The sequence below is a fragment of the Syngnathus acus genome, chromosome 6 (genome assembly GCF_901709675.1).
Source record: "Syngnathus acus chromosome 6, fSynAcu1.2, whole genome shotgun sequence".
Taxonomy (NCBI): domain Eukaryota; kingdom Metazoa; phylum Chordata; class Actinopteri; order Syngnathiformes; family Syngnathidae; genus Syngnathus; species Syngnathus acus.
Window position 1 is genome coordinate 16,103,446 of NC_051092.1, and position 27,914 is coordinate 16,131,359.

The 27,914-nt window shown below is 48.5% G+C and overlaps 2 protein-coding genes across 6 annotated transcripts in view; both read left to right on the forward strand.

Annotated features, from left to right (window-relative positions):
* adat1 (adenosine deaminase tRNA specific 1) overlaps positions 1–27,914 on the forward strand; it is a 525,603-nt gene that overhangs the window by 255,502 nt on the left and 242,187 nt on the right. The window lies entirely within an intron of this gene.
* Positions 1–27,914, forward strand: part of exoc3l1 (exocyst complex component 3-like 1) — a 490,744-nt gene that overhangs the window by 34,116 nt on the left and 428,714 nt on the right. For 3 of the 5 annotated variants that reach the window (XR_005098156.1, XM_037253561.1, XM_037253563.1), the window contains exons 2-6: positions 467–645; positions 757–976; positions 18,880–19,092; positions 27,307–27,500; positions 27,578–27,796. Coding sequence is in view for 4 of the 5 variants with exons in the window: in XM_037253561.1 (XP_037109456.1) it covers positions 467–645; positions 757–976; positions 18,880–19,092; positions 27,307–27,500; positions 27,578–27,796 (1,025 nt within the window). In the remaining variant the exon portion in view is untranslated. Of the gene's footprint in view, positions 1–466; positions 646–756; positions 977–13,663; positions 13,745–18,879; positions 19,093–27,306; positions 27,501–27,577; positions 27,797–27,914 lie in introns of those variants that run through there. The other 2 variants (XM_037253562.1, XM_037253564.1) reach the window with 2 other exon arrangements.

Consider the following 27,914-nt stretch of genomic DNA (forward strand, 5'->3'; position numbering starts at 1 on the left):
GTTAAGCAGTTTGAAATCCCTAGTTTTGAGAAAAACATGTTTACAGGTTTTTAGCGCATACCTCTTTCTAAGATTCTTAGCTACTATTACCTCAGGAAAACATATTGACCTCAAACTTTCAGGAAGTGTTGAAAGACGACTGGGAAGTATGTTCCAATACCAAGTAAGGACATCATCTGAAATTTTAACCGCTCAGAGTCTGAGGACGTTTGACATCTCAACAGGTGAAATAGGATAAAAATGGTCATTTAACCTCAATCTCAAAACAACTTTGAAGTTAAGTTTACAAATCCATTGTTGATCTATCAAAGTTTGCTTGTTTTATTATTGCTCGTGTATGTTTTTTTAATGAGGCAAAGTACTTCAATGGGAAATTTGATTGAAGATTTTGTGTCACAAGATTATTGCCAAAGTTCACTGGTCATGTCTGTCTACTGTTTGAGCTCCTTTCCGCTATTTGATACAGATTTAACAATGGTAGTACCTGATGTGTGGCCAGAAGTGGAGAGAGCGGAGCATTTGGCCCGGGGGGCTGCATTGAAGTGGGCTTCGGGGGTTTTCTGTCGACCTGAACATCTGAGACGACTGAGCCAGTACAGGAAGAGAGAGAGTCAGCGAACTGCCTCTATACATACAAGACTCAAGGTGACAGCACTGGAACACACCCAGATGGTGACAAAGATAGAATGCACATACAGTGCAGTTTTTCAGTGTCTTCTTTTTTAATTCTTCATTCACAAATCATTTTTCCTTCAGTTAATGGTTCAATCATACTTGGAAGAAGTGGGTTGGGGCATGGAACAGCTCAGAGAGGCCCAGGCTGAACTGTGGGAACCATGTCAGGCTTTAAAGAAAGCTGGAGTGGAGTATAACAGTAACCGAGATGAAATTAAATCTCTGGAGAGGCTGAGAGAAGTATCAGTTAACCACCGTCAGCTCCTCACTGCAATCAACAACCTGCCAAGACTTTACTCTGGTGAGATGCGCCCTCGTAAGTGATAGGCTGAACACAATGATAAACATTTTATATGAATATTAAATAATAATTAGAATTTCTGACCTTCAATTTACAGGCATAAATTAAGATGTGAAACATATTACTCTAAAAAGTAAGGACCTGTTAACACCACTTGATTTATTACATAAATTCAAGTTGAAAAATGTAAATGTAAATAATTAATTTAATTTAGAGAAAATTTCCAAGTCATTTTAACTCATTTTATGAGTTGGGATCAAAAAATTATGTTGGTAATTACATCAACTTAATTTAGCATGTCAGATTTCATTGTCAGTAGGCTTAAAACAAAATCCAAGTTGTCATACATTATAAACTTGATTACTTAATTTTTCTCGACAATAAATTTTCCATTTTAAGTTTCCTCTCTGACCCAAACAGGTGAGTGAGTCTGAAACAAAGTTCCATGGTGAGTAAAACGTAGTTCCAATTGGTCAATTTAATTAATGGGTTTAAAATTGTTTCAAGCTCTTTTGAGTGAGACAACATTTAAAATTTCACTTGTCTAACTGACTCTAGCTAGCCCATAGCACTGTTATCACGTTAGCTGTGTTCTTCCCCTGAGCTTGTTTAGCTGTATTCCTCCCCCCAAATTGTGGTCTGATGTTGCTAAGAGAGGAATTAAAGCAGTACATAATTGCTTTATTTTTATTTTCTCCGTCTCTTTAAAATATGGAGAAGAAAAGGTAGTCATATATAAAGGGCAGTACACAATATGAGCCATCAAAAACAACATTCAGTGTTGTTTTTTAACTGGAAGGATAAATTAAAGCTTAGACTAGATCACTTCCAGTGAGAGTTGGTCTCTGCCAAGGCTGACCTTTGTCATTGATTCTGTTCTTCACTTTGATGGACAGAATTTCTTGGTGCGATCAAGGGGTTGAGGGAGCTTTGGCAACCTCAGCGTCTGCTTTTTGCAGATGTGGTGCTGTTAAATTCTTCAAGTCGTCATCTCCAACTCTTACTGAAGCGGTTCACAGCTGCGTGTGAACTGGTTAGGATGAAAATCAGCACCTCAAAATCTGAGACCATGGTCCTCTGTCGGATAAGGTTGGATTGCCCCCTTTGGGTCCGGAATTAGATCGTGCCCCAAGTGGAGTATCTTGAGGTCATGTTCTTGAGCGAGGGTAGGATAGAGCGTGAGATCAACAGGCAGATTGGTGCAGCGTCTGCTGTGATGCAGACCCTGTATTGGTCTGTCGTGGTGAAGAAGTTGAAAGGCAATGCTCTTGAATTACCGGTTCGATCTACGTTTCTACCCTCACTTATGGTCACAATTAGTGGATCATGACCGAAATAACAAGATCCGGGATAGAATGAGTTTTATTTGCAGGGTGTCCGGGCTCTCCCTTAGAGATTGGGTGAGAAGCTCGGTCATCCGTGAGGGAATTGGAGTCAAGCCGATGCTGATCCACGTTGATAGGAGCCAGATGAGGTGGGTCAGACTGTGAGGTGTTCCAGGCATGTCCCACTGGAAGGAGGCCCAGAGGATGACCCAGGACACGCTAGAGAGACTATTTCTCTTAGCGGGCCTTGGAACCCCTGGGATGAACTGCATGAAGTGGCTGGGTAGAGGGAATAGGATGAGAGCACAAACTGCAGCCAAATCGGCCAACACAGGTTAATTAAAGGCCAGGAGGACAAACAGCGCTTCACCAGCAATAAAATGAGCTGGCTTGAGCCTGTCCAATGAAACACACTCCCAACGCCCACCCCTATCAATCACAAAACTTTCTGGGCCCTGCTCCAGTACCCTAAACGGGCCGTCATATGGAAGTTGAAAGGGCGAGCAATGGGCGTGGTGGCGCACAAAAAAAACTGAGCAGACATGAGTGCCGACAGTACAAACACCTTAGGAAGGCAATGGTGGACAGGCATGAGCGCCAAAGGGCCTCACAACAAAAAGGACAAAGGCCGCGCATCGGAACCTTTGGTTATAAACTGCCTTGGCACGCGAAGTGGCTGACCAAGTGAGCACCAATTCAGCTGTAGCGGCGTTAAGATCGTCCTTCGAAGCCTAATGTAACCGCAGCAAAACCCATGGAAGATGGTCAACAAAGTTATTGTCCGAGAGCTTAGCACACAGCGCTGCCTTAAGAGAGCAGTGGAAACGCTCGCACAACCCATTTGCCTGCGGGTGGTAGGCAATAGTACGGTGAACATGTATACCCAAGGACTCAGCCAAAGCCAACCAACTGGAACATGCGGGCTACACCTGCCAAGGTTGTGGAGGACAGGGGAACAGCTTCCAGCCACCAAGTGGTCCGATCCACCATCGCAAGTAGATGTGTGAAACCCTTCCAAGGAGGAAAAGGGCCCACTAGATCCACGTCTACGTGGTCAAACCGCCTGGTCGGAATCGGAAAAAGCTCGAGGGTCTCCCTGGTGTGACGGTGGACTTTGGCACGCTGACACTGCACGCACACAACTGCGCAACCCCTAACCTCCTTACGTACTCCAGGCCAGACAAACTTGGCTGTCTCCAGCTTAACTGATGCACGAAGGCCAGGATGTGAAAGGAAGTGGATGGAGTAAAAAACCCAACAACACAATTTCATCGGAACTCCGGGATGAGGACCACCCGTGGACACATTGCAAAGAAAAGCAGAACTGTCCTCACTCAAAGCCACTTCCTCAATCTTCAGAGCCGTACCTCACAATTATAGGCTGCGAATGTCAGGATCAATAATGTGGTCTGCTGCCATCCCAGAAAATTTCAACTTTTGAGCTGGATTCGACAAACCAGCACACGCGACAGACAGACAGCTTCAGGGTTACATTTACCCGCCACATGCTAAATGTTTGTGGTAAACTCGTAAATGTACGCTAAGTGCTGCTTGTTCTCTTGCAGCCTGCAACAACAAAAAATCCAAGGGGCTGCCACACACCATCTACCAGCTGCTCAACCACCACATCTACAGCAATATCAGACTCGTCTGTAGTCAAAGCCACTATCGCCGTGGAAATCGGGTGGGCTAAGAGAGCTGTGCTTGCGAGGGTGTCCTTAGCTTGTTGAAAAGAAAAAAACTCAACTGGGATGTTTTTCATGGCATCGTAAAGAGGCTGCATGAGGTGGGTCACACGAGGAAGGAACCGGTTATCAAAATGAACCATGCCCAAAAACTCCTGCAGCACCTTAACTGGGGCAGGACTGGGGAAATCCACCAGTGCCTTCACTTTGGTGGGCAACGGGACCGCACTGCCGTGTGAATCCAGGCGCTTAAACACTTTCGTCAAGATAGACAAACACAAAGTCAAGGTCACGTAACCCCCTTATGCGCATGCACGGTTGTGCTCAGTAATACTGTTAAGCAGACGAAAATCGCCACAGGCCCACCAAGAACCATCCATTTTCGGCAACATGTGCCTACAGGCTATTCGATTGCCCCACGATCCCCAAACGCTCCATTGTAGTAAACTCCTCTTTTGATATAGACAATTTGGCCATGTCAAGGTGACGCGCGCAGGCAAAAACGGGCGGCCCCACAGTGAGAATGAAATGCTCCACCAGTGGAAATAAGCTGGAGTCTGCCAGCAACCTCTGATAAACGTCCCCCCATGTAAAAAAACTAGCATGCACCATCACTCCGATTCCTCCGGCCTCAAAAAGTGGCGAAAGACGCAGCATCAATTAAACGTCCATTAAGAACATCGGCAAGCAGTCCATGTGCACACAGAAAATCAGCTTGAGACAGCGATGGAGGCAATAACAAAATTCCATTGGAAATTGCGTCCATTGAAATACACAGTCACCAACCTGGAGCTGAAACTGTGGATGGATGAGCTGTTAGCTGCACTCAGAGGCGGCCCACAATTTCTGGTCCTCTTGCCCGCAACAGTGATTGCAAGCAGGCTTACTTGCGACCTGCAGTCCATCAAGAAGTAACTTCCTGACGACGAGTCTTTGATGAAGAGCAACTCATTCCCCTCGCCGGTGCCCACTGCTGCTACTGAGCGCTGGTTTTCTTTGTCCGAAACCCCATAGTTGCAAGGTGGAACACAGCAATGAGCCTGGGTGCCAAAACGCTGATGGAAGGAGCACAGAACCCTCTCGTGCTGCTTCTGCACAGCCACTCCAGTCACCATCGTCTGGTCCACGTTCGCCACTGCATCAGGAAGGACTTCTATCACCATGATCTGCACGGCTATCCACCTCATAGCCAGAAGAACATGATCGGCTTCTACAGTGGTCAACAATTGTCAGACAAACGGAGTTCGCAAGCGCAGCGCGTACAGAAGGCAGCAAATGCCGTATATGAAAATATGCGGGAACAAGAATCCGCCTTCATCCAAACCTAACAGCATCAATATTTTGGCCCAGAGAGAAACAATGCACCTTCCTTTGATGTCTATTGTTATGCTAATGTCTATGCTAATGTTTTGGCGCCAGTCGAGACAGCGCCATCTTGGCGCCAGCCAAGGCGGCGCCATCTTGGCTGACGCCATCTTGGCTGGGGGCATTGTTATGCCAATGTAAATGCTAATGTGTATGGCACCAGCCAAGGCGGCGCCATCTTGGCTGGCTGGCGCCATCTTGGCTGGCTGGCGCCACCTTGGCTGGCTGGTGCCACCTTGGCTGGATGGGGCCATCTTGGCTGGATGGGGCCACCTTGGCTGGCTGGCCCCACCTTGGCTGGCTGGGGCCACCTTGGCTGGCTGGGGCCACCTTGGCTGGCTGGGGCCATCTTGGGTGGGGACATGTAAGGACATGTATTTTAGCTTTTTTAACTTTACTAATTTGACATTCAATAGTTTGCGGGGACCGTTCAATAGTTTGCGGGGTCGTAGTCGTCTCCAAGAGTCGAGTCGTTAAAGAGCCAGCATTTACTGACTCCAAGCTGCCTGTGTGTAAATTTGCGGCTGAAGACATCTGAAAGAGAGAGGCCAGGTGTTGGTGAATCTAATTTGACATTGACTCCTGGGTGCAAGTTGTAGCGGGGTCGTCTCCAAGAATCGAGCCGTTAAAGAACCTGCATTTACTGGCTCAGAGTCGCCTATGTGTAAGTATGCGGCTGAAGACATCTGAAAGAGAGAGGCCAGGTGTTGGTGCATCTAATTTGAGGTTCAATAGTTTGCGGGGCGCTAGTCGTCTCCACGAATTGAGCTGTTAAAGAGCCCACATTTACTGGCTCCGAGTCGTCTATGTGTAAATTTGTTGATGAAGACAAACCTTTTCCACCAATCATTAGCTATAGCAGAGCGTTTTCGCGTCACATGACCCCATAGGCGTGACCTTCTCCCCGCCAAGTTTGAAGTTAGTTTGGGACAGACGACCATCGATCATTTGAGAGGACAAGCCAGCGCATGAGCTCTGATCAGCTGAGTCCTGGATCAGTCCGATGAGAGTGGTGTCGTCTGCATACTTCAGGAGCTTCACAGGAGAGTCACCTGAGGAGAAATCATTAGTGTAGAGAGAGAAGAGCAGTGGGGAGAGGACGCACCCCTGAGGGGCTCCAGTATTGGTGGTCCGGGTGTCGGATGTGATAGTCCCCAGCCTCACACGCTGTCTCCTGTTGGTCAGGTAGCTGGTGATCCACTGACAGGTGGAGGCAGGCACCGCAAGCTGGATGAGCTTCTGTTGGAGGATGTCAGGAGCTGAAGTCCACAAACAGGATCCTGGCGTACATTCCTGGGGTGTCCAGGTGGTGCAGGATGTAGTGCCGTCCCATGTTGACTGCATCGTGCACCCACCCGTTTGCTCGGTAGGCAAACTGTAGGGGTTCAAGCAGGGGGCCTGTGATGTCCTTCAGGTGGTTCAACACTGACCTCTCAAAAGATTTCATGACCACAGATGTCAGGGCGACAGGTCTATAGTCATTCAAACCTGTGATGGCGGGCTTCTTGGCCACCGGTACGATGGTGGAGCTCTTGAAGCACAAGGGCACACAGCTCCAGGGAACGGTTGAAGATCCGTGCAAAAGTGGGTGCCAGTTGTTCAGCACAGACTTTCAAGCAGGAAGGGGATACGCTGTCTGGGCCCGTTGCCTTCCTGATCTTTTGTCTCCGGAACATCTGACGCACTTCCTCCTCGCGGATCTGGAGTGCGGGCACGGCCTCTGCAAGAGAGCGAGTAGGTGACAACGGTGATGGAGGTGTGGCCAGAGCGGTTGTGGGGGGAGGTGAGTATGTTGATTGTGCTGCAGGAGGTCCTGTTGTGTGGCAGGACCGATCAAACCTGCAGTAAAACCTGTTTAGCTGGTTTGCAAGCCTTGGGCTCTCTACAGGACGGGGGGGTTGGTTTCTTGAAGCCCGTGATGCTCTGCAGACCTTTCCACATTGTTGAGGGATCAGGATTGGCAGAGAGGTGTCTCTCCAGGCTCTCCCCGTAACACCTCTTGGCTTTCCTGACCTCTCGGTTCAGTCTGTTTCTGGTCTGCTTGAACAGGTCCCAGTTGCCACTCCTGTAGGCCTCCTCCTTGACTTTGCGCAGCCTCCTGAGGTTCGGTGTAAACCAAGGTTTGTCGTTGTTGTACGTGCAGAAGGTCTTAGTCTGCACACACAGATCCTCACAAAAACTGATGTATGATGTGACAGTGTCAGTGAGTTTATGTAGGTCTGAAGTTGCAGCTTCAAAAACTCCCCAGTCGGTGCAGTCAAAGCAGGCTTGGAGGTCCTGATTTGACTCCACTGTCCACTTCCTCACAGTCCTCACCACAGGCTTAGAAGTTTTTAATTTCTGCCTGTAGGCCGGGATCAGATGAACTAGACAGTGGTCCGAGAGTCCTAAAGCTGCACGAGCCACGGAGTGGTATGCATCCTTTATTACGGTGTAGCAGTGGTCCAGTGTCTGTGCCCCTCTGGTGGGACACGTTATGTGCTGTCTGTATTTGGGGAGTTCGTGTGCAAGGTTCGCCCTGTTAAAATCACCCAGAACAATGATTAGTGAATTTGGTAGAAGTTTCTCTATGTCTGTCACCTGGTCAGCCAGCATCTGCGTGGTTTCACTCGCACGTGCATGTGGTGGAATGTAAACAGCCGCCATGACGATCGAGAAGAACTCTCGTGGTGAATAGAACGGCTGGCAGTTTATGAAAAGTGTTTCTAGGAGAGGGCTGCAAGACTCTTTCAACACCGTGACATCAGTACACCAACGATCATTAATATAGAAACATAGACCACTTCCCTTTGATTTTCCGGTGAGCTCCGCGCTGCGGTCTGTACGCATTAGCCGAAACTCAGCTAGTTCCACGGCGTAGTGGCGGGTGCGTCCGTCAAGCCACGTTTAAAAAAAAAAAAGCGCGGCGGATATGCTGAAGTCCGTGTTCCTTGAAGTGAGAAGCAGCAGTTCGCCCATCTTGTTCGCCAGGGAGCGGACATTCGCCAGATGAATTGATGGTATGGCAGAACGGAACCCTCTCTGTCTCAGCTTTACGGCGCGTTTGCCACGTCATCTTTGGCGTGCTAGCTTGTATAGCACCGCCACTCCGGCTAAAATCTCCGTCAAACAGTCTGGATCAGAGAGAACTGGAGAGAAAATACCAGGAGAAGACTGTCCGATGTTTAACAGGTCTTCTCTGGTAAGAGTGATCCAGGATGGACAGCAGAGGACACAGAACACACACAAAATAAGACAACGTAGCAGAGGGCGACTCACCGTGGCAGCCATCCACGGCGCCATCATGACGTAAAGACGTAAACATGATGTAATGTTTATGTATTGTCCTGCAGATATTATCGTTTTTGCCGATGCTCATAATCCTCGTAAGTACTTGATTTATGAGTTTGTTATTTACATTAATATATTACTCTTTTTTTCTAAAGTTTATAATACGTTTTTTTCTTTCACAAAAAGCACCCTTCAACGATGACTTCAGCGGAGTTTATCTGACGCAATCAGACTACGGTGAGTCAGACGTTCATCTATGATAGCGAATATAAATGCTACTAGTTTGTGATTTATTTTATGTATGTAACAGATCTCATAGCCGCAGCCAAAGAGGACATTAGAAAAAAACGGACTGCCGACAGAAGCTGATTCCGAAACAGCACAGACGCACAGGCGTCTGTCGACGACGTTTTAGAATACCAGAGCCTGGTGGAGCCAATCGCATCAGAGTCATGTTCTACCATTGAGGCCAATCAACTCACGCCCCACGCAGACCGGCAGGTAGTTGTCACGAACATAGAAGTGGAGCCGGAAGCATTCACGGACACAGAATTGGCGGATGCTTTATCTGCATACGACGGCGTGAACCACCCTCACGAGTCGGCGAAAAAGGTTAGAGGTATTTTCTTCAATTTTTTTTCTCTTTCTGTGTTATCATTCGACTAACTATTTTTGGTATTATAACGGTTTTACTGACTTTAAATATCTACTTCCAGTTAAACGTCGTTACACGGGCCGAGGGATTCAAATAGGAAAAAGGAGGAGGTGGGCAGCCATCTACAACACAAGCCATCCAACCACCAGGGGGCCTGAGCCGGCACGCGAGGGTCATCACCATAAGAATAGGAGACGTCCAGTAAAGTGCAGTGGTAATTGCATCTACAAAAGTCGACTACAAGAGTGTTTTAGGGTTATACACATCCTGACAAATTTGGCTGAATCAACATAGGTCGCTGTTTTTACTATTTCGTGTTGTTTCTGTTGTGTTTTTAAAAAAGAAATATATAATTGGCTCCTTACCTCGACATTAAGTGTGGTCTGTTAACTACAACAGAACCACTCTGCTGAACACTTCTCAGAGGTTGCGAATTAACAACATTGTTCACACGCATACCTTGACGATGTGTGCTGAAACGCTGGTGCGCTGTCATCAATAACATCTATTTCGTGATCAATTATTACAGAGCTGTTGTTAGGCTGCTGAGGAATGTGCTGAAACGCTGGTGCAATGTCATCAGTTATTACAGAGCCGTTGTTAGGCTGGTGAGGCATGTGTTGAAATGTTGGTGCGTTGTCATCAATAACATCTATTTCATGATCAATTATTACAGAGCAGTTGTTAGGCTGTTGGCGGATATGCTGGAATGTTGGTGTGTCGGCATCGGTAACAGATGGCATGGGTTCAACAGGCTTAACGGTCAACTGGTCAACCAAAAGCTGCGTATTTAGATTTTTGATCATGGCTAGCAGTTGAACAGGAATATCAGGACTGATACGGCCGCTGTTATCACTAGCTTGGTTGTGTAATTCCTCTATCATGTCTACCAATTGTGACGGGATCGGTGTAGGACTTTGTCTACCTTCATTCAGACTTTGATGTTCAGATCATCTATGACAGCTTGTAAATGGGTAAGCATATCAGGGCTGAGGGAGTTCTCTCCCACCGACACAGTAGCGTTGTTGGGAACCGTGAGCAAATCTGATGTTAATTCTGATATTTGATCCCTAGACGCATCAGTTGATGGCAAATCAATATCGTTATTAATGCTCAACAAATCTGGCTCTAGCTCAGGTGTATCACTTCTTTGGTTTACAGCCGTTTCACAACATGGTTGCAAATCTATTTCGTCAATGCAACGGGTCCAGATGGCATCACCTCCAGGCTGCTCAGATCCTGCTCCGGGCAACTGTGCAGGATCGTGGAGCACATGTTCAACATGAGCCTGAGGCTGCACAGGGTACCACAGCTGTGGAAGACGTCCTGCGTGGTACCGGTGCCCAAGTCATCTCGCCCTAGTGACTTCAACCACTACCGGCCGGTGGCCCTGACATCCCACCTGGCGAAGACCCTGGAGAGGCTGGTCCTCCACCACCTGCGCCCCCTGGTGAGCTCCTCCGCCGACCCCCTGCAGTTCGCCTACCGGCCGAGCATCGGGGTTGAGGACGCCGTCATCTTCCTCATGCAGAGGTCCCTGGCTCACCTGGAGCGGGCTGGAAGCACTGTGAGGATTATGTTTTATGATTTCTCCAGTGCCTTCAACATCATCCAGCCAGAACTGCTGGGGAACAAACTGCATCATGCTGGAGCCTGCCAGCAGCTGACATCATGGGTCCTGGACTTCCTCACAAACAGACCACAGTTTGTGAGGACAGGAGGCCGTGTGTCTGACACGGTGGTCTGCAGCACAGGAGCTTCACAGGGGACCGTCCTGGCCCCCCTCCTCTTCACCATCTACACAGCTGACTTCACCCACCACACATCGACCTGCCACCTCCAGAGGTTCTCGGACGACTCCGCCATCGTCGGTCTCATTAACAACGGAGACGAGATGGAGTACCGAGGACTGAATCACAGATTCGTGGACTGGTGCCAGCGGAACCGCCTCCAGATTAACTCTGGAAAAACAAAGGCGCTGGTGGTGGACTTCCGCCGGCGCGAAGACCCCCCCTCGCCGGTGAACATCCAGGGAACGGACGTAGAGATTGTGGACTCTTACAAGTACCTGGGTGTTCACCTGAACAATAAACTGGACTGGACTGGTAACACTCAGGCCCTATACAAGAAGGGCCAGAGCAGACTCCACCTGCTGCGCAGACTGAGGTCCTTCGGAGTGAGGGACGGCCTCCTGAGGACCTTCTACGACTCTGTGGTGGCGTCCGCAATTTTTTATGGGGTGGTCTGCTGGAGCAGCGGCATCACTGCAGCGGAGAGGAAGAGGCTGGACAAGGTGGTGAAGAAAGCCGGCTCTGTCCTGGGCTGCAGTCTGGACCGGGTGGAGGTGGTGGGGGAGAGGAGGATGGTGGCTAAGCTGTCCTCCATCATGGACAACGTCTCCCACCCCCTTCATGAGACTGTCAGAGCCCTGGAGAGCTCCATCAGTGACCGGCTTCGTCACCCACGATGCACCACCGAGAGGCATCGCAGGTCCTTCCTCCCTGCTGCCATCAGACTATACAACCAGGCTAAATCACTGTAGCTAACGGACAATAATTACGTGCAATAATAACGTGCAATAACCGTGTGTAGTCATATGTGCAATATCTGTCTACCTCATACTCTTTCTACCTGCTTTTGCACAGTTTTTCCTTCCCTTGCACTATTTTTTTATCTAATAATTTCTTATCTCCACTGTATATTGTGTATACTGTGTAAAGGTGTATTGTGTACATACTGTCCATATTTTTTTAATTATATATATCTTTACTTTTTTAAATCTTTTACCCCCTTCCCTGCATGCGTGTGTGCGTGTATGTTAAGTGTACTGCTGCTTACACAGGAGTTTCCCCATTGAGGGAATAATAAAGGACTATCTTATCTTATCTTGTTAGGAAATCTGACTCCGATGACGAGAGGTTACAACAATCCATTATATTTCTTTTTTCAAAACACAACAGAAACAACACGGAATAGTAAAAACAGCGACCTATGTTGATTCAGCCAAATTTGTCGGGATGTGTATAACCCTAAAACATTCTTGTAGTCGACTTTTGTAGATGCAATTTCCACCGCACTTTACTGGACGTCTCCTATTCTTATGGTGATGACCCTCGCGTGCCGGCTCAGGCCCCCTAATGGTTGGATGGCTCGTGTTGTAGATGGCTGCCCACCTCCTTCTCCTTCCTATTTGAATCCCTCGGCCCGTGTAACGACGCTTAACTGGAAGTAGATATTTAAAATCAGTAAAACCGTTAAAAAACCAAAAATAGTTAATCGAATGATAACATAGAAAGAGAAAAAAATTAGGAGGGAATACCTCTAACTTTGTTCGCCGACTCATTAGGGTGGTTCACGCCTTCGTATGCAGATAAAGCCAGAGATGGGGACTCGAGTCACTGTGACTTGGACTCGAGTCGACTCAAGTCGCTGTTTTGATGACTTGTGACTTGACAAAAATAAAAAAACTTGAGACTCGACTTGGACTTGGAAGTTAAAGACTCGGGACTTGACTTGACTTGAGACACGATGACTTTATGTTTTCAGTTTGAATATAAAATTAATAATACATTTAAAAAAGTAATATCGATAACACGGTAGGAGCGCAAGCTGAGAATGGCGTTGTCATGATTGGATCGCTACCCTGTCAATCAATCAGTCGTGCCCTCTCTACCTACCTAACGTGTTTATTGGAGAATCCCACCCCTTTATATCAGACATGCACAAACATGTCAGCGGGAGCGGTACCGCGAGGCAAAAGACACAGCACAGTGCAAGATATGCAACAGAAACATTTCAGACAGCCAGACGACAACTTCAAACTTTGTCCGTTTGAAGTTTATTGAGCTCTGGTATCTCCAGATGTTACAGATGAAACATAAAATGTTTCTAATGCTCTTTAACGTGGTTCTTCTTTCAGATTTTTTTCAGATTATTTTTTCATATTTGCAACTCAAATGTTTCAGACACTGTCAGCAGACGTTCATTTGTTTAGATTAAGCTGTCAATCATTGTATGAGGTAATTTCTTTTTTGTTTGATTCCATGGTGTATTTTACTGAATATCAGTAATTACAGTGCAAATCCAAATTATTGTCATATTTTTTAAACAGGTTAGACACATTGGACAATGATGGTTACTTAAAGTTACTTATATTTTGTCTTTTCACATTACTAAGATCAGATTCTGTGGGTAAAATTGCAATAATAAGGTGACTTGACTTGAACTTGACCTATTTAAGGACTTGACTTGGACTTGACTTGACCTATTTAAGGACTTGACTTGCCCAAGAAAAAAATGACTTGGGACTTACTTGAGACTTGAAGGTTAAGACTTGAGACTCACTTGAGACTTGCACATGTGTGACTTGGTCCCATCTCTGGATAAAGCATACGCCAATTCTGTGTCCGTGAATGCTTCTGGCTCCACCTCTATGTTCGTGACAACTTCCTCCCGGTCTGCGTGGGGCGTGAGTTGATTGGCCTCAATGGTAGAACGTGACTCAGATGCGATTGGCTCCACCGGCTCTGATGCGGCTGGCTCCACCGGCTCTGGTATTTTAAAATGTCGTCGAGAGACGCCTGCTAGCGTCTGTGCTGTTTCGGAATCAGCTTCTGTCGGCAGTCCGTTTTTTCTAATGTCCTCTTTAGCTGCGGCTATGAGATCTGTTACCTACATAAGATAAAACACAAACTAGTAGCATTTATATTAGCTATCATAGATGAACGTCTGACTCACCGTAGTCTGATTGCGTCAGATAAACTCCGCTGAAGTCATCGTTGAAGGGTGCTTTTTGTGAAAGAAAAAAACGTATTATAAACTTTAGAAAATAAGAGTAATATATTAATGTAAATAACAAACTCGTAAATCAAGTACTTACGAGGATTTTGAACATCGGCAAAAACGATGATATCTGCAGGACAATACATAAACATTACATCATGTTTTACAAATAACCCTAGTGAATTATCATAAGCCTAATGTATTATTATTATTATTATCCATCCATCCCATCGATCCCAAGGCGTTCCCAGGCCAGCTGAGAGACATTGTCTCTCCAGCGCGTCCTGGGTCGTCCCCGGGGTCTCCTACCGGCGGGACATGCCTGGAACACCTCACAGTCTGACCCACCTCATCTGGCTCCTATCAACGTGGATCAGCATCGGCTTGACTCCAATTCCCTCACAGATGACCGAGCTTCTCACCTTATCTCTCAGGGAGAGCCCGGATACCCTGCGGAGGAAACTCATTTTGGCCGCTTGTATCCTAGATCTCGTTCTTTCGGTCACGACCCATAGCTCGTGACCATACTAGGTGAGGGTAGGAGCATAGATCGACCGGTAAATCGAGAGCTTTGCCTTTTGCCTCTCTCTTCACCACGACAGACCGGTACAGAGTACGCATGACTGCCGACGCTGCACCAATCCGCCTGTCGATCTCGTGCTCCAACCTGCCCTCACTCATGAACAAGACCCCAAGATACTTGAACTGCTCTACTTGGGGCAGGATCTCGTCCCCGGTCCGGAGAGGGCATTCCACCCTTTTCCGACAGAGGACCATGGACTCGGATTTGGAGGTGCTGACCCTCATTCCGACCGCTTGACACTCGGCTGCGAACCGCTCGAGTGAAAGCTGGAGATCACGGCTTGAAGAAGCCAATAGCACCACGTCATCTGCAAAAAGCAGAGACGCGATGCTGAGGTCCCCAAACCGGCCACCCTCATCGCCTTGACTACGCCTAGAAATTCTGTCCATAAAAATTATGGACAGAATCGGTGACAAAGGGCAGCCTTGGCGGAGTCCAACCCTCACTGGGAACGAATCTTACTGCCGGAAATGCGGACCAAACTCTGGCATCGGTGATACAGGGACCGAACCGCCCTTATCAGTTGGCTCGGCACCCCGTACTCCCGAAGCACCCTCCCCAGAACCTCCCGAGGGACACGGTCAAACGCCTTCTCCAAGTCCACAAAAACACATGTGGACTGGTTGGGCGAACTCCCATGTACCCTCGAGGATCCTGCCGAGGGTGTAGAGCCGGTCCATGGTTCCACGGCCAGGACGAAAGCCACACTGCTCCTCCTGAATCCGAGGTTCGACCTCCCGACGGACCCTCCTCTCCAGCACCCCTGAATAGACCTTACCAGGGAGGCTGAGAACTGTGATTCCCCTGAAATTGAAACACACACTCCGGTCCCCCTTCTTAAAGAGGGGAACCACCACCCCAGTCTGCCAATCCAGAGGCAACGTCCCCGATGTCCATGCAATATTGTAGAGGCGTGTCAGCCATGACAGCCCCACAACATCCAGAGCCTTTAAGAACTCCGGGCGGATCTCATCCACCCCTGGGGTCTTGCCACCGAGGAGTTTTTTAACTACCTCAGTGACTTTGACCCCAGAGATTGGAAAGTCCGCCTCAGAGTCTCCGGGCCCTGCTTCCACAATGGAAGGCGTGTAGGTGGAATTGAGAAGGTCTTTGAAGTATTCTCCCCACCGACTCACAACGTCCAGAGTTGAGGTCAGCAGGACGCGATCTCCTCTGTAAACAATGTTGACGGTGCACTGCGTCCCCCTCCTGAGACGCCGGATGGTGGACCAGAATTTCCTCGAAGCCGTCCGGAAGTCATTCTCCATGGCCTCGCCAAACTCCTCGCACGCCCGGGTTTTTGCATCAGCAACCGCCGAAGCTGCGTTCCGCTTGGCCATCCGGTACCTGTCAGCTGCCTCCGGACTCCCACAGGCCAAAACGGGCCGATAGGACTCCTTCTTCAGCTTGACGGTATCCCTTACCGCCGGTGTCCACCAGCGGGTTCGGGGATTGTCGCCACAACAGGGAACAACGACCTTACGGCCACAGCTCCGGTCGGCTGCCTCAACAATGGAGGCGCGGAACATGGTCCACTCGGACTCAATGTCCCCCGCCTCACCCGGGACGTGTGAAAAGCTCTGCCGGAGGTGGGAGTTGAAGTTCTTCCTGACAGGGGATTCTGCCAGACGTTCCCAGCAGACCCTCACAGAGCGTTTGGGTCTGCCAGGTTGGACCGGCATTTTCCCCTACCATCGGATCCAACCCACCACCAGGTGGTGATCAGTTGACAGCTCCGCCCCTCTTTTCACCCGAGTGTCCAAAACATGCGGCCACAAATCCGATGACACGACTACAAAGTCGATCATCGAACTGCGGCCTAGGGTGTCCTGGTGCTAAGTGCACACATGGACACCCTTATGTTTGAACATGGTGTTCATTATAGAAAACCCGTGTCGAGCACAGAAGTCTAAAAATAGAACACCGCTCGGGTTCAGATCTGGGGGGCCATTCCTCCCAATCACGCCCTTCCAGGTCTCACTGTCATTGTCCATGTGAGCATTGAAGTCACCCAGTAGAACAATGGAATCCCCAGAAGGAGCGCTCTCCAGCACTTCCTCCAGGGACTCCAAGAAGGGTCGGTACTCTGAGCTGCTGTTTGGTGCATAGACACAAACAACAGTCAGGACCCGTCCCCCCAGCCGAAGGCGGAGGTAGGCTACCCTCTCGTTCAGCGGGGTGGACCCCAATGTGCAGGCGCACAGCTGGAGGGCAATAAGTATAACCACACCGGCTCGACGCCTCTCATCGTGGGCAACTTCAGAGTGGAAGAGAGTCCAGCCCCTCTCGAGAGGGCTTGTACCGGAACGCAAACTGTGTGTGGAGGCAAACCCGACTATATCTAGTCTGAACTTTTCTGCCTCGCACACCAGCTCGGGCTCCTTTCCAGCCAGAGAGGTGACATTCCATGTCCCAAGAATCAGCTTCTGCAGCCGGGGATCGGATCGCCAAGGTCCCCGCCTTTGGCCGCCGCCCAGCTCGCTTTGCTCCCGACCCCTCCCACAGGTGGTGAGCCCATGGGAAGGGAGACCCACGTTTTCTTTTCGGGCTGTGCCCGGCCGGGCCCCATGGGCGAAGGCCCGGCCACCAGGCGCTTGCCTTCGAGCCCCACCTCCAGGCCTGGCTCCAGAGGGGGGCCCCAGTGACCCGCGTCCGGGCGAGGGAAACTAGGTCCATATATTTTTATCATCATAAGGGGTCTTCTGAGCCATTCTTTGTCTGGCCCCTCACCTAGGACCCTTTTGCCATGGGTGACCCTACCAGGGGTATGAAGCCCCAGACAACATGGCTCCTAGGATCATATGGGCACGCAAACCCCTCAACCACGATAAGGTGACGACTCACGAATAATAATAGTAATTATTATTATTATACTGATAAAATAATAACATTACCTACCTTTAACCATCTCGAAACAATATTCAGCGCACTCCGACTCAGCTGACCAGAGCTCATGCGCTGGCTTGTCCTCTCAAATGATCGATGGTCGTCTATCCCAAACTAACTTCAAACTTGGCGGGTTTGTCTTCATCATGAGGTTTGTCTTCATCAACAAATTTACACATAGACGACTCCGAGCCAGTAAATGTAGGCTCTTTAACAGCTCAATCCGTGGAGACGACTAGGGCCCCGCAAACTATTGTACGGTCCCCGCAAACTATTGAACCTCAAATTAGATGCACCAACACCTGGCCTCTCTCTTTCAGATGTCTTCAGCCGCAAATTTACACATAGGCGACTCGGAGCCAGTAAATGCAGGTTCTTTAACGGCTCGATTCTTGGAGACGATCCCGCTACAACTTGCACACAGGAGTCAATGTCAAATTAGATGCACCAACACCTGGCCTCTCTCTTTCAGATGTCTTCAGCCGCAAATTTACACACAGGCAGCTTGGAGTCAGTAAATGCTGGCTCTTTAACGACTCGACTCTAGGAGACGACTACGACCCCACAAACTATTGAACGGTCCCCGCAAACTATTGAATGTTAAATTAGTAAAGTTAAAAAAGCTAAAATACGTCATTACTTGTCCCCACCCAGCCAAGGTGGCCCCAGCCAGCCAAGGTGGCCCCAGCCAGCCAAGGTGGCGCCAGCCAGCCAAGGTGGCGCCAGCCAGCCAAGGTGGCGCCGCCTCGGCTGGCGCCATACACATTTGCATTTACATTGGCATAACAATGCCCCAGCCAAGATGGCGTCTGCCAAGATGGCGCTGTCTTGACTGGCGCCATATACATTAGCATACATTAGCATAACAATAGACATCAAAGGAAGGTGAATTGTTTCTACACATTAGCACACATTAGCATAACAATAGACATCAAAGGAAGGTGCATTGTTTTTCTCTCTCTCTCTCTCTCTCTCTCTCTCTCTCTCTCTCTCTCTCTCTCTCTCTCTCTCTCTCTCTCTCTCTCTCTCTCTCTCTCTCTCTCTCTCTCTCTCTCTCTCTCTCTCTCTCTCTCTCTCTCTCCTCTCTCTCTCTCTCTCAGAACTGAGTTCGTTTTCTAGAACTTCCTCAGGAGCTCTTGTGACACAGTGCTTTATTTCCCAAATTAGTCATACATTAAATAAACATTTAAATAAATAGCAATTGTCTTAACTTATTCTAGTTGGATCCTCCGGTAGTACCTATCAAACACAACCCAGAAGCAATGTATTTCCTCATAACATATGACTCTCTCAAGTAGTGTTTGTTTGATATACCCCCTCTTTGCATGTTTTCTCTGATCGGGTCTGTCCAGTTGGAAGCATGGTTTTCGAAACAGAGCGTCTGGTGGAGTCAAGAAGGCTCCTGGAAGCCCACGCCTACCTGATGAATCTGGAACAATGGCAGGATGACATCCTCTGGCAGCTTAATGGGGCTGCTGGGATGCAAGGAAGTGAGCTCAGCACTGATGACCAGGAGCTGGTGTCCAAATACTTCTCAGGTGTTAGGAAACTGGGGGAGTCTCTGGGTGAGCCAACAACAAACATACTCTACATAAGCAGAAGCCACAGGTTGTTTCTTTATTTATTTTTTTGTTGCTTTGTTTTTGTCGAGTGAATTTGCAAAGATTGCGATTTTTTATTTTTTATTTGTTTTATTGCCATCCAAAAGCGCAAAAATTTCAGTTTCTACTCCGGCCATTCTCCAGGGCTAGTGAATTTGAACTCCTCCGGTGGACTAAACCTCAACATCGTAATCGCGTTCTTCTGGTCGCACCACTTCTGACACTATGTAATGTTTTGTCAACATCAAAAGAAATCAAAATGTAGGTTCTCAAGAACACATCTTTTATACATCCAACCCACAACGTCTTCCTATGTCTCCAATCCCGCTATGTCTAATCTCGTCTGAAAACTGCGCCTTAACATACATCAGTGTTAACAGTGTTCACTTCAGGGACCATAGAATTTCCATACATTACAGTATGATTTTAGCATGTATTGTTTTTATTGTATCTATTGTATTTATTATTTATTCTTGGTTCACTCTATAATACATGAAAATACACTTACTTTGATGTGTTGTGACAGATCATCTTACCTCGCATGTCTTCGGAATTCGGAACCAAAATATCTTGAAGTCACACAGTCATTCTAAAAACCGAATCTGTATGTCCATCTGATTTTTCTTTGAACGCTTATCGAGACGTTCATCGAACATGAGGACGACTTTGTTGACACACGCAACTAGCTTCTTCCTGAAGTATGGCGCTAAACCAAACTTGATTACGTAGCAGTTCTTATCCTTGCCGCACGCAAAGGTTTTTGCTATTTCTGACTCCTTTAACATATTGATATCGAGGAAGCGCTCTCCTATGCCCTCATTGGAGGTGTATGAATAGTGTTTGGTCACTGTGAGTCTTTGAATATAGCGTCCTCCAACCAGATATCGAAAAACTTACATTTCCCCTTGACTTCGTTTTGCCGCCATTACCAGTGAATATTATGTAGGCGCAAATTATTTTGTTGTTTTCACCGCGAACACTCACTGTTAGACATCATAGACCTTTTTTTTTTAACGGTTATTGGCGGCCACAGCATTGCATTAACACTGCACACTACAACATACGTCCCAGGTCCTACAAGAACATATAATTTATATAATAAATGAAATTACGTGATTTCTAGGGAACAGGCCAGCACTTAATACCAATGAGAAAAAGTCATAAAGGAGGATCACGGTTTGAAAATGTCAGATGGCATCTACTTTTTAATATTTTTTAATGGCCTTATTTTTCACTACCGTTTTGGCCCGAATATAAGACGATGTTTTTTGCATTGAAATAAGACTGAAAAAGTGGGGGTCGTCTTATATTCGGGGTCTAGACATTATACCGATTTTCACTTGTGCGCAGCTGTAAATTAAAGGTTGCTGGTATAGACTATGTTGCTGTGATCGTGCGCGCCTTTGACACAAAGTGAGTATATACATTTCATTGTTACTACTGTCCACTGTTGTGCCGTTTGTTCATCGTGGTTTGCTTCGTGTGCGTGCCGTTTGATTGACAGCTCCGGCGCGCTCCTTTAAGTTTGCCTCGCATCATACGAGGAGCCGTTACACAGCGGCACGGCGACTAACGATTGCCAGCAAATGTATTTTGTTGTCTCGATCGATGACTTATGTTTGGTGTGTTGCCGAGAGTATTTCATTTATGTTTTTTTTTTTTTTTTTTTTTTTTTCAATAATTCAGTAAAGCAATCAAAACTGAACCACGTCTTCCCTCCTGTGTTCTGACCGACACCCGGGGGCGAAAAGAGCATAACCATCCAAGCCAACCCCCTATACAGTCCTCAGGCTACCCAACAATAGCGGTAGCAGTCTGCATTATTTTTTTGCAATGTTTTGCCTTATTCAGATTTGTTTCAAGACTAGTTAGACTTCACTTTTAATGGTTAATGCAGTTATTGCAATTTTGTTGTTTTGTCACAGTAGATTGGTTTATTTACATTTCAAAAACCAGAAGCCATTCATTTACAAATGTGATTGCACTTTAGTTTACCGTATTTTTCGGACTAAAAGACGCTCCGGAATATAGGTCGCATTAGCCATAAAATGCACAATAACGTGAAAAAAACATATATAAGTCGCACCAGAGTACAAGTCGCATTTTGGGGGAAATTTATTTGACAAAATCCAACACCAAGAACAGACATGAACGAGCAACAACAGGCTAAACGCTTGCACTTCAAAATATTCCACAGGCCCATATAACGATATATACCGTTTTTTCCATGTATAATGCGCAAAATTTAACTAATTTATTGTCCTAAAATCTGGGGTGCGCATTATACATGGTTACAATTATTTTATTTATTTATTTTTTTTTTTGAAGAAAATCATGGTACAACAATTTTTGAAGAAAATCTTGTCACGGATGGTTCTTTACAACGTCACTTTCCTCTCTTTTCATTTTAACCTAACTGATCGCGGTGGTGCCTTTCTGGGCAGTCGGAGAAATCAACGCCAACAAAAAAAATACATCCAGCCTAGTTAAGAAATCACCAGAAAGATCACCATGACAATTGTGAATAATAAATAAATAATTATTATATTATTTATATATATTATTATTATAATAATAAATAATTGTGATAAATAACTGGAACATCACTCAAATATTGATGATCCCGTTGAGAGTCTCACATATTTCTTCGCTATCGAGTTTGCTACTGCATGCGCAGTGATACTGACCGGCAGAATAACATCCGGTTGTTCCCAAAGATGATCTTTTTTCTAAAATAATTTTACGTTTACGGACTTAAGTAACCCGGTCGGGTCATACCAAAGACTATAAAAATGGGACCCATTGCTTCCCTGCTTGGCACTCAGCATTAAGGGTTGGAATTGGGGGGTTAGATCACCAAATGATTCCCGAGCGCGGCGCCGCTGCTGCTCACTGCTCCCCTCTCCCCCAGGGGATGGATCAAAATCACACGGGGATGGGTCAAATGCAGAGGACAAATTTCACCACACCCAGATGCGTGTGTGACGATCATTGGGACTTTAAAAAAAAAAAAATGTCAAAATTTGGGTGCGTATTATACATGGGTACAGGCTTTTTTCCAGCATCGACATGCCATTTTTTAGGGTGCGTATTATACATGGGGCGCATTATGCATGGAAAAAAACGGTAAATTATATATGAAATAACTATTATAGAAGCAATAATATCAAACCATCTGTGTCACTCCAAATCATTAAATCAAATTCCTCGTCCTTTGTCAACAACGCCACCCATGCACCCTGACGTCAGCCTCGTCGTTATTCTACAGATCTAGTATATAACTATATTGTAGCGTTAACAAAGTACAAGGAAAGACGTGGGTTTGGTAAACGTCTCTTTATTTAACAAAACAAGAGTTCAACGAGCCAACAATTACTGAACTGTAACGTCAAAAATGTATACAAGTTGCTACACGAAATAAAATATATCAAATAACTATAACATAAATAATTCACCGCCACACGGCCCCAAGCACCGGCGTGGACTTCCAGGCGTGTGGCAGCGTCGACTTCCATCCCCGGAGGTGGCAGTTCCAGCCACGGTGGTGGAAGAGAGCTCCATAGAATAGGACCGGGCGTGCGTAAAAGCCATGTCCGAGCCCCATCCACCGTCCCCGGACAGCCACCCGGCCGAGTGCCGGCCCCCAACTTCCATCCACCGAGGTGAAAGAGAGCTCCGCAGAGTAGGACCGGGCGTGCGTAAAAGCCATGTCCGAGCCCTATCCACCGTCCACGGACAGCCACCCGGCCGAGCGCCGGCCCCCGACTTCCAGCCACGGAGGTGGAAGAGAGCGCCATAGAATAGGACCGGGCATGCATAAAAGCCATGTCCGAGCCCCATCCACCGTCTCCGGACAGCCACCCGGCCGAGCGCCAATCCCCGACTTCCATCCACGGAGGTGAAAGAGAGCGCCGTAGAGTAGGACCGGGCGTGCGTAAAAGCCATAATAGTTTTTCAAACCTTCTGTGTCACTCCAAATCATTAAATCCTTCAAACTCTTTGTCCTCCGTGTCACTTACAAACAAAGCCGCTCATGATGCCGGTAGTACGTGGGGCCCTTCGTCATCTTCGTCATCCCGTGATCGAATCCTTTGTCCTTTATGTAAACAACCGCTGCGCCACTGACGTCACTTGCAGTTCAAAATACAGTAATCCCTTGCTACATCGTGGTTCGTTCATCGCGGTTTCACTTTTTTTTTTTTTTTTAAATTTTGAAAATTTGTGAAAAAAATCACATATAAGTCGCTCCTCAGTATAAGTCGCCCCCCCATCCAAACTATGAAAAAAAACGCGACTTATAGCCTGAAAAATACGGTAGTAAAGTTGCAGATATTTGAAATGTTATTTTTGATTACGTAAAATTGAATTTAAGAGAAACAAAATTCAGTCAGTTAAATATGAAAAAGGAATTGCCATAGTGCCCCACTCAACAAGGAACTACTTTCCATGTCCAACTTTGAACAAGAGTCAAGATTTGTGTGTTCAAGACTGGAAATACGAGATTTTTTTTCTGTTAATATTTTCCTTTTTTTGTGTCCTGGAGGGAAAGTAACGAGGCGATTACTGAGTGTTTTGGCGCGACATCCTATCCCCCTCTATTAACTAACTGGAACTTTTGGGCTTGAGCAGTGAGCACCCACTCACTTAAAATGTCTGTCCACGTGCTTGTAAACATCCATCCATCCATCCATCTTCTTCCGCTTATCCGGGTCGGGTCGCGGGGCAGCAGCTTCAGGAGGGACTCCCAGACTTCCTCTCCCCAGCCACTTCATCTAGCTCATCCCGGGGGATCCCAAGGCGTTCCCAGGCCAGCCGAGAGACATAGTCTCTCCAGCGCGTCCTGGGTCGTCCCCGGGGGTCTCCTACCGGTGGGACATGCCCGGAACACCTCCCCAGGGAGGCGTCCAGGAGGCATCCTGATGAGATGCCCGAGCCACCTCATCTGGCTCCTCTCAACGTGGAGGAGTAGCGACTCTACTCCGAGTCTCTCCCGGATGACCGAACTCCTCACCCTATCTCTAAGGGAGAGCCCGGACATCCTGCGGAGAAAACTCATTTCGGCCGCTTGTATCCGGGATCTCGTTCTTTCGGTCACGACCCATAGCTCGTGACCATAGGTGAGGGTAGGAGCGTAAATCGACCGGTAAATTGAGAGCTTTGCCTTTTGGCTCAGCTCTCTCTTTACCACGACGGACCGGTACAGAGTCCGCATTACTGCCGACGCTGCACCGATCCGCCTGTCGATCTCGCGCTCCATCCTCCCCTCACTCGTGAACAAGACCCCAAGATACTTAAACTCCTCCACTTGGGGCAGGATCTCATCCCCGATCCGGAGAGGGCATTCCACCCTTTTCCGATCGAGGACCATGGACTCGGATTTGGAGGTGCTGACCCTCATCCCGACCGCTTCACACTCGGCTGCGAACCGCTCCAGTGAGAGCTGGAGATCAAGGCCTGAAGAAGCCAACAGCACCACGTCGTCTGCAAAAAGCAGAGACGCGATGCTGAGGTCCCCAAACCGGACACCCTCAACGCCTCGGCTGCGCCTAGAAATTCTGTCCATAAAAATTATGAACAGAATCGGTGACAAAGGGCAGCCTTGGCGGAGTCCAACCCTCACTGGGAACGAATCCGACTTACTGCCGGAAATGCGGACCACACTCTGGCATCGGTGATACAGGGACCGAACCGCCCTTATCAGTTGGCTCGGTACCCCGTACTCCCGAAGCACCCCCACAGAACCTCCCGAGGGACACGGTCGAACGCCTTCTCCAAGTCCACAAAACACATGTGGACTGGTTGGGCGAACTCCCATGCACCCTCGAGGATCCTGTTGAGGGTGAAGAGCTGGTCCACTGTTCCACGGCCAGGACGAAAGCCACACTGTTCCTCCTGAATCCGAGGTTCGACCTCCCGACGGACCCTCCTCTCCAGCACCCCTGAATAGACCTTACCAGGGAGGCTGAGGAGTGTAATTCCCCTGTAATTGGAACACACCCTCCGGTCCCCCTTCTTAAAGAGGGGAACCACCACCCCAGTCTGCCAATCCAGAGGCACTGTCCCCGATGTCCACGCGATGCTGTAGAGACGTGTCAGCCATGACAGCCCCACAACATCCAGAGCCCTTAAGAAATCCGGGCGGATCTCATCCACCCCCGGGCCTTGCCACCGAGGAGTTTTTTAACTACCTCAGTGACTTCAACCCCAGAGATTGGAGAGTCCGCCTCAGAGTCCCCAGGCCCTGCTTCCACAATGGAAGGCGTGTCGGTGGAATTGAGGAGGTCTTCGAAGTATTCTCCCCACCGACACACGACGTCCCGAGTCGAGGTCAGCAGCACGCCATCTCCACTGTAAACAGTGTTGACGTTGCACTGCTTCCCCCTCCTGAGACGCCGGATGGTGGACCAGAATTTCCTCGAAGCCGTCCGGAAGTCATTCTCCATGGCCTCGCCGAACTCCTCCCACGCCCGGGTTTTGCCTCAGCAACCGCCGAAGCCGCGTTCCGCTTGGCCATCCGGTACCTGTCAGCTGCCTCCGGAGTCCCGCAGGCCAAAACGGCCCGATAGGACTCCTTCTTCAGCTTGACGGCATCCCTTACCGCCGGTGTCCACCAGCGGGTTCGGGGATTGCCGCCACGACAGGCACCAATGACCTTACGGCCACAGCTCCGGTCGGCCGCCTCAACAATGGAGGCGCGGAACAAGGTCCACTCGGACTCAATGTCCCCCGCCTCCCCCGGGACGTGGGAAAAGCTCTGCCGGAGGTGGGAGTTGAAGCTCTTCCTGACAGGGGATTCCGCCAGACGTTCCCAGCAGACCCTCACAGAACGTTTGGGTCTGCCAGGTCGGACCGGCATCTTCCCCCACCATCGGAGCCAACCCACCACCAGGTGGTGATCAGTTGACAGCTCCGCCCCTCTCTTCGCCCGAGTGTCCAAAACATGCGGCCGCAAATCCGATGACACGACTACAAAGTCGATCATCGAACTGCGGCCTAGGGTGTCCTGGTGCCAAGTGCACACATGGACACCCTTATGTTTGAACATGGTGTTCATTATTGAAAATCCGTGTCGAGCACAGAAGTCCAACAATAGAACACCGCTCGGGTTCAGATCGGGGGGGCCGTTCCTCCCAATCACGCCCTTCCAGGTCTCACTGTCATTGCCCACGTGAGCATTGAAGTCACCCAGTAGAACGACGGAGTCCCCAGAAGGAGCGCTCTCCAGCACTTCCTCCAGGGACTCCAAGAAGGGTGGGTACTCTGAGCTGCCGTTTGGTGCATAGACACAAACAGTCAGGACCCGTCCCCCCACCCGAAGGCGGAGGGAGGCTACCCTCTCGTTCACCGGGGTGAACCCCAATGTGCAGGCGCCCAGCCGGGGGGCAATAAGTATACCCACACCTGCCCGACGCCTCTCACCGTGGGCAACTCCAGAGTGGAAGAGAGTCCAGCCCCTCTCGAGAGGGCTTGTACCGGAACCCAAACTGTGCGTGGAGGCAAGTCCGACTATATCTAGTCGGAACTTTTCTGCTCGCACACCAGCTCGGGCTCCTTTCCAGCCAGAGAGGTGACATTCCATGTCCCAAGAGCCAGCTTCTGCAGCCGGGGATCAGACCGCCAAGGTCCCTGCCTTTGGCCGCCGCCCAGCTTGCAATGCACCCGACCCCTTTGGCCCCTCCCACAGGTGGTGAGCCCATGGGAAGGGGGACCCACGTTTCCTTTTCGGGCTGAGCCCGGCCGGGCCCCATGGGCGAAGGCCCGGCCACCAGACGCTCGCCTTCGAGCCCCGCCTCCAGGCCTGGCTCCAGAGGGGGGCCCGGTGACCCGCGTCCGGGCGAGGGAAAACGTGATCCATTCATTTTTATCATCATAAGGGGCTGATGAGCCGTGCTTTGTCTGGCCCCTCACCTAGGACCCGTTTGCCATGGGTGACCCTACCAGGGGCATGAAGCCCCAGACAACATGGCTCCTAGGATCATAGGGGCACGCAAACCCCTCCACCACGATAAGGTGACGACTCACGGAGGGGTGCTTGTAAACAAATGTGTGAAAATCACTGAAATTAAAATATTCTATTTGTAGTTCTTAATGCGTATTGGTTGTTTAATGTGTAGGATGTATTGTCAATATAGACCATTTTCTTTCACCATTACAAACTTTAATTTCCCGTCACTGCAGGAAAGGAGCTGTGGGCAGTTGTGAGAAATACCTTTGCTGTAGTTCACCAAAACCCCACATCGTTTGTATCGACTGTGAGGATTATAGAGCGAGAAGAGGCTATTGACAGAGTTCTGCTGGAGGAACGAGCTAAGGGCAATGCCAGGCCCCTATCCCCTGGACGACCTCGCTGCTGGAGAGCACGTTTCTTCCAGGTGCCTCTTCTAACATGATTCTAACATTACCAGTGTCTCTAATTTTAAATTACTTAATCTTTGGATTTCCTTTTTAGGTTCTGGAGGAAGTGGTGACTGCTCGGTTTTGTGGTGTGTCTTACCTTCACACACAGGGTCCAGGTTTGGTAGGGCGTCTCTCTACTCTGCAGGATGCTGTTATGTCCAATCTGGCCACAGTACGCCACTTGCTGGAGCCCTGCGTCCCACCACACTACCGGCTAACTAGAGCCTACCTCAAGGCGATCCACCACTGTTTACATGCTCACTTGACACAGGTGAGAATTTCCTCAGTTGGGTTAATCCACCAAAACAACAGCAATTATTTCCCTGTTACTCTAGCTATAACCCAAAAAAAATCCTCCAAACTTATTATACATATTTACTATGACAAAT